Source organism: Anticarsia gemmatalis, chromosome Z (assembly GCF_050436995.1).
Source record: "Anticarsia gemmatalis isolate Benzon Research Colony breed Stoneville strain chromosome Z, ilAntGemm2 primary, whole genome shotgun sequence".
Classification (NCBI taxonomy): domain Eukaryota; kingdom Metazoa; phylum Arthropoda; class Insecta; order Lepidoptera; family Erebidae; genus Anticarsia; species Anticarsia gemmatalis.
The window spans coordinates 14857440-14864870 of record NC_134776.1 but is presented as its reverse complement, the minus strand read 5'-3'; the positions used below and the strand labels follow the sequence as shown (position 1 = coordinate 14864870).

At 39.1% G+C, this 7431-nt stretch overlaps 1 protein-coding gene across 1 annotated transcript; it reads left to right on the top strand.

The window, feature by feature from the left end:
• Positions 1-775: 775 nt before the first annotated feature.
• On the top strand, positions 776-3829 carry yps (Y-box binding protein ypsilon schachtel). Its single transcript, XM_076134335.1, has 4 exons — positions 776-997; positions 2416-2479; positions 2561-2776; positions 2856-3829. The coding sequence occupies exons 1-4, from the start codon at positions 883-885 to the stop codon at positions 3274-3276; spliced, it is 816 nt and encodes a 271-aa protein (XP_075990450.1). The 5' UTR covers positions 776-882; the 3' UTR covers positions 3277-3829.
• The last annotated feature ends 3602 nt before the right edge of the window (positions 3830-7431 follow it).

Below are 7431 nucleotides of genomic sequence, written 5' to 3'. Positions count from 1 at the left end.
GTGCGGTGTGTCTATACAAAATATTTGGAAAAACGTGTTAAGTGGGTGTCGCTGGCCACCAGTGGCTGTGGCCGGTGGCCCGTTTGCGCAGACCCTATGTGTTTTTAGAAATAGTGATAGTTGTGATAGGTACTACAAGTCACTTACTTTTATGTAAGTAATATTTTGATGCTCTTTAAACCTTCCTCCGACTTTTACAAATATCGTGCACGGTCAACATTTTACGACAAAAAAATTAAATTATTTATTTTTAGTCTACGTTCAATTTTTAAATATTTCGATTGGTAATAATATGAGGAACTCTTTATTTAAAACCTATTAAACATAAAGTTACAATAAAATTATATTAGGGTGCTAAATACCTATATCGACAATCGACAATAACCCTAGTACATCTCTAGTGACTTCATAGAGGGTTGCCAATGTAACATTGCTCTGGCTGTTTATAGGTAAAGAACGTTCAGTTGGTGTTTTGTTATAGATGCTTCATCATTAAATACAAACTCAAGACATTTCTTAATTTAACCATGTAAGTATAAGACTAAAAATTTTTACGCTTATTTTAATAACTTCAATTTACAGCGTATAAATAATGTCCTACCTTACCATATATCCAAGCAATCAATAATTTTACATATTTTGGCGGAAATAATTATCAAACAAACACTTAAATGCACGTAATTAATGTTGTTATAAAATGTTTGTTGATTATTTAGGGGTAAACAGAATAAGTATTCTATTTATTGCGGGTAATTTTTAAAGTGTTGGCAACTCTGCTTCAACAGATAGTCAATTGTAACGACGACGAAGACCGGTGAACATCGAGGAGAGGTCGTGGAGGAATTTACCATCTAGCCACCATCGCCGTTCGCCAATTACACCATGGCTGATACCGAAAAGGCGCCGCAGCCGCAGCCCCAACAGCAGCAGCAACAAGAGCAGCAACCCCCACAGCAACCGCAGCAAGCTAAAGCGGCTAAACAAAAGCAGGTCATTGGTAAGTGCCGCTACGCCATCTTAGTTTTTGCGTGTCCCGGCGTCAAATTTATCAAAAGCACATGTTCGTCAAATAGTGGAATCCTATACTTTTATAGCGTTTTATTGGTTTTAATAGAACAAATCTATATTTAGAATGTAGGAATGTTTCATTTATATCTTAAAAATCGGGGGGCGTCTTAGTTGGCGGCGTTATTGATCGTGTGTTGACCCCGCCAGAACTAGGTATACATACACTCCACCTTGAGTCACGCGGAACAAATCAATATTAGAGCATCGGCGTTGCGTCTTGAAGCCATTTTGAATACGTTTATGTACAATTTATCTTAATATTTCTTATTGGAGCGGCGTAACCAAATTAGATGAATGTATGACGCATCGATAGATGCATCCTAACGCTTGCGATACATGCTTGATTATTTGAACCTCTGAAACTAATTGTTGACTTAATTTAACGGTTGCATTGATCCTAACTCATGTATTGAATGAAAATATAATAAATGCTTGTTTTGTGACTATACTAAGTGTTCAGAGTTATGTGAACAACAACCTGTAATGACTGAAACCCATGCCTTTGCCTGCATTTTGTGCAAGTGTTGTGTTGTAACAAACTGCAATTCTATATGAATATTAGTATTAACCCTAGACTATGCTATGCGACTTGCTGTTCAGTTATTTCATAACATTTACACCTCATTGTCCCTAAAATAATAGCGAAGGCATGGGTAATGTTTTCATGTGTTGTTCATATCATTATCTGTTCAAGTACCACTTAGTATGAACACAGTTCCAAAGCAACATAGACAATATTCATATCCTATTAGCTTATTGCATTATGAATGTCATTGCAATGTGTTTCATTTACCACATAGTAATATTAAAACTTCATTGGCTAAAATTCTTAAAGCTATAAGTATGTTTTCTGATTCTGTAAACTAACAAATAACTTAATACGAAGGCAACTTTATCTGGTTCAATTTTATAATTGAATAACCAAACACTCCTTTTGGAGATCATGACGGAAGTAACTTGTATTCAGACAGTATTGACACTAAAATAAGTGTTTATATTTTGGCAAATTTGATGCTGTAGTAGTAATAAACAATATATTATAGTACCTCTAAGGCATATGGATGTGGTACTAAATTCATTTTATTTTAAATTAACACAAGTTTGTGCATCATGTCCTCATGAATTAACAAAGCTAAGCATAAAAACCAAGGTGGAATGTAGGTATAGCATATCAGTGTCAAGTTCTACAGAGTATATAGTAATCTGATACAAAATGGTTGTCTTGAGATTTCTTTATTGGCTTTTTTTGTATTGAAGTATACTATATTTTTTTATTTTATTATTTAATATACATCAATACAAAATGATAGACATAACTGGATAATAACGAAATAATTTACTTTTCAGCGGAGAAAGTTTCGGGAACCGTCAAATGGTTTAATGTGAAGAGTGGATATGGTTTCATCAACAGGTCTGTTAAGCAAGATTACCAAATGTTTTAGTTTGAACTGTTTGGCAACATTATAATGTATTGTTTGTTTTTTTTTGTTAGGAATGACACCAAGGAGGATGTGTTTGTGCATCAAACTGCTATCGCCCGGAACAACCCTCGCAAGGCTGTGCGCTCGGTCGGCGACGGGGAGGCGGTGGAGTTTGCCGTGGTTGCCGGGGAGAAAGGCTATGAAGCAGCCGGAGTTACTGGTCCCGGTGGTGAGCCAGTAAAGGGCTCGCCGTATGCAGCTGATAAACGCCGCGGCTTCCACCGCCAGTAAGTTTTGCGTCTAAGTCTCATATACATTAACACCATGCTTGAATATTTTGCTTCAATTAACGTTATGTGTTTTCAGGTATTATCCCCGTCCAGGAGGCGGACGTGGCGGTGAAGGCGCTCCACGCAGAGGTGGCATGGGACGTCGTGGACCCCCGCCCAACCAGGGGGGTGCACAGGGGGATGAAGGTCAGGAGGGAGGCGCGGCACCACAACAGCGCAGCTACTTCCGCCGCAACTTCCGTGGTGGACGCCGCGGTGGCGGTCCCGGGCCCATGAACCGCGGTGGATACCGTCGCGTGCGCCCACGTAACTTCCAGCAGGGCCAGGGTCAGCAGCCGCAGGCTGGCCAGCCGAACCAGGCCCCGCGTCAAAATGGACAGGAGGGAGAAGCCCCAGCCACCACTTCTTCACCACAGCAACAACAGGCCAAACCTAAAGCCAACAACAAGCCTGCTGGTACCACCATTGAGACCACAACTAATGAGAGCCAGGCCTAAACACCCGGCAGCTGCACAGTGTGGCACACATTTATGTAGTGCATGTTAATTCTAGCTGTGCCACATATCCATCACAACTTTGTCTTGTCTGTACAACTGAAGAGTGTTTTGTTTTATTGTTGTTGCAGAAGCTATTTGTGTACATCTAAAAACTCTGCAAACTTATCATCTTGATCGGAAAGTTAGGGGGAGATTAATGGAACTGCAAAGTATCATAGATCAATATGTGATATTTTAATTATTCTATAATGTATTGTTTTGATTTTTTTGGTTGTACCTACAACTTGATTGTGTATTGTATTTTTTTTAAACTGATGGACTATACAAATTTTGGAAATCCAAGATTTAAGCTGTGCTATGAAATTGGAAAATATTAATATGCAGGTTCCAAAGCCCCAAGATAAATATGTGTACTTTTAAATGGATGATTATTTTATTATAAATTTATATGGATGCATGTTTTAACTTAAAAAGTCTTTTATTTGTATTAAAATCATTAGTAAGGCAACACTCTCACTTTCAGAAAATAAAACTTCTTTTTACCTGTGTGAAATATTTTATTTTAATGCTGTGCACAATCTGTTTGAGGACTGCAAGCTAATCACACACAACACACATACCTACCTAGTTCCTTTCCTACTTCTGCTTACCTATATAACACTAATATCCCCAATTTATTCATTTTGCATCAGATTGATTAATTAAATATAGCTATCGATTCGTTCTTGACCTTGTAGGGTGAAGTAGGCAGGTACCTACTTACCTGATTGTCAGTACCAACCTATCAAATATGCAGTATAGAACAACACGAACATATGGGACGGAGTAAGGTAGGTATTTAGTAGCCGACTACAATACCATGTCAAGGCATTATTTACTGAGGTTATTACTCACATCGTAAGCTGATCGATTCCCAGGTCGGACAGTTCTCGCTACATGCTGTCAGTAGCAGCCTAACGCTAATAACACGTTTGGTAAAAATCAGTATTCGTGAGACCCGAGGGTGTCAGGTCAGAAGCCTCTGTGGTGCGGTCGGTAGTATATGCGGCTGTCGTGCGAGAGGTCTCGGGTTTGAATCCTGGGTCGGGCCAAATAGTATTTTCTGAGATTTTCTGTTAAGAATTTCTTAGAGATTGTCCGGAGTTGGGAAGTTGAGGTCGAAAACCTCCGTGCCTCGGAGAGCACGTAAAGCCGTCGGTCCTGCGCCTGACCTCTCACTGGTTGTGTCGGTTATCCGTCCCACCAGACTATGAGAGTGATGGAATAGAGAGTGTATTGTGCACACACTTGGACACTATAAACAAAGTCCTGCACAGATGGCCAGTTTCAATGAAACTGACCGCCGTAGTCGTATCGGCTAGGAGGACATTATTTACCTAAGTATTTGAAGATACTCGTATGATGTTGGGACCAATAAGCCCCCTTACGCACTAGCGGTTAACCGCGGAAGCGGCTAGCCGCGCGGTTTATAGTTTAATATACAACCGCATGTGAACCGCAACATAACCGCCAACAATTTTGTCAGGCAACTGTAACCGCGCGGCTAGCCGCTCCCGCGGTTAACCGCTAGTGCGTAAGGGGGCTAACACTACGGACATTCATGCTTATTGCTTATGTCATGCACTTGGATAGAAGTGTGTGGTGTATGTTTAAACAAAGCGGGATTAGTATCCATATAGCAATATTGCAGTATTCATTATTACGACATAGACGCCCTCCGGATATTGATTTATTACTACTGTAGTTTAGAGGCCGCTTCCAAGATAGATTTAGTAAAAGGTCATGGGTCGTCGGAAATGAAATTTTAAGTAGGTAGGTACTACCTAGTGTCTCATGCATGACTTATTTCAGAAACGATCAAAGTCGTCGGATCGTCTCTATTTAATTGCAGGTAAAGGGGAAAAACTGGCTTTTTAAACAGGTCAACTGAAATTGCAAGTGTCTATCTTTTCGCGTCATCTTATTTTTATAACCGTCGAAAACGGTCGTCTCTTAGAGGTTAATTTTATGCAGAAAAAGGGGTCAAACTGGCACTCAAAATTGTAAGCTTTTTCTGCATGATCTTATTTCAATAGGTCGGTAACCGTCAGTAACGGTCATCAAATTATCTCTAAAGAGTTGCATACAATATGGGCTCAAAGTGGTTAGGGACTATACATTCGAATGGAAAGTGCATGGGAATAATTATGTAGTAGAAGTAGTCCTACTTGCTGAGACTGGATTGTTGATTGTATGTATCCCATATCTGTACGAATCCCATAACTGATCCGCTATTAGGTATAGGCGCGTACATACGGGGTTTACCTACATTACATTAACGAGAGGAAATTTTTATATTTTGAGGTTCCCTGAGTTGCCCGATGGAAAGTATCGCAACACATCGGATCACTTTGGCATTGGGCGATATTCTTCTATTCAAACATGAATTCTATTAATACAATCAAATGAGGGAGGCGACGACGTGTTGCTCCTCTCGAGTGGACTAGACGTCGGTCGGTACGAGAAGATTATACGGCCACATAGATCGAATCCGCGGGCTCTAATTTCATACATAATAATATTATTATATCATTCGAATGACACGTCTGTCTAGACTGAAACTCCTAACACAGGCCAACAGTCAGTATACAATTTAATCATGAAATAATAACGGTCTTCCGGGATAAAGATTGAAAGAATAGATACACGTTTGTCCTAGTCCGATTGTACTTAGATGCAACGTGGGGCCTGCGTAGGTACAGTCTGTATAGGTACCTCATGGGGGCCTGCGAAGCGACAAAACAGTTTAAACCGATGACATCACACCTGTAATTGCTCGAATGAGTGTGGCCACATAGAACTTACATACACAGTTATTAGAACAAAAATAAAGTATTGCCAATTTGGTATTTAAACATTACTAGATCATTTTGACACGGAATGTTAACTTTTTACGATAACATTCTTCGCCTGTGTTGAATTTATTAGCGAAAAAAGTAAGGAACTTAAAGAATGAAAGTAATGCCATCTAGTGTTAAATGGCTTAGATGCGTCTATAAATATCTATGATGAGTTCTATTTTAATACACTAGATGGTCGAACAAAAGATTTTTTACGAAAATCAATGAGAGCTCGTAGTTAGTAGTAATTAGTAAAGTAGGGTCTAGGAAGTAGAGGGTACTAAAAAAGATACGGTAGGTATTCTAATTTTAATGACAATTTTTTATCATTGTCCTATGCAAAAGTTTCTTTAGTAAACAGGAACTCTTAATTAATTAGGAACTCATTCTCAGAGGATCTAACCACAGACGTTTGTAAATTTTTAAACCGGCCTGCTCATTATCATTATTTTTCATGTACGTACGGAAAGTTCTTATGGTATTAGAGCGCTGCCATAATAGTTTACAATGGAGTAAAAGGGCAGACGGCAAACAAGTATTAGTAGGTATGGCCAAGTCTAATCCAAATAATACAAAGAACCTATTCCAATATCCTATTTTCAGATAGGGATGAGGTATATGTTGTTTGGTTTTAAACTTCAGTTTAGTTAGTAACCAACAACTAACAGAATGCAAGTTTTTTAATATCATGCTTACGAGCCCGGCAACATTTGGCACGCTCTTTCATTCATGTCGAGGTATTTAATAGAGAGTTCCCTTCCTCAACACTATTATTGCACGGCACAGCTGCCCCAAAACCTAATAATATGGGGTAGTTTTAAACTCATAATGAAAAACAGGTAAGTCTCAATAGGCAAACGAGGTCAGACTGTCTGGCGAGGAGCGACTTTGCAAAACATTGGTTGATATGGCCACGGACAATGGTCATGGGGCACCACCAAATGTGCTCGCACTATTAGTTATGGTCAAACACGTTCTGTATACAAGTACTGTACCTACAGTATAATTAAAATATTGTGTGACGGCAGACGGTATTGAAAGCTTATAGCGGTAATAATTTCATCCCAGACATTTTTTTAGGAAGCTGATCAACCCTCTAAGAATATTAGGTACCTACTTTTGCTGTAATACTATTGCTTTGCAACATTATAACATTGTAAGTATTACATTTACTGATACCTGTATTGTTGTTAACTTTAAAAAGTTAAGTTTAAGGTCATTAATGTTAAATTTAGAGATAGATCTAGAAGGAGTCGCGGCGAGACCTCTCACCGAA

What these genes read in the sequence shown, in the direction of transcription:
- yps (XM_076134335.1), top strand. Translation starts at nt 883, where the DNA reads ATGGCTGATACCGAAAAGGCGCCGCAGCCGCAGCCCCAACAGCAGCAG. An exon ending in TAAACAAAAGCAGGTCATTG is followed by an intron (nt 998 to 2,415) that starts GTAAGTGCCGCT and finishes TTTACTTTTCAG; the next exon opens with CGGAGAAAGTTTCGGGAACC. An exon ending in GGATATGGTTTCATCAACAG is followed by an intron (nt 2,480 to 2,560) that starts GTCTGTTAAGCA and finishes TTTTTTTGTTAG; the next exon opens with GAATGACACCAAGGAGGATG.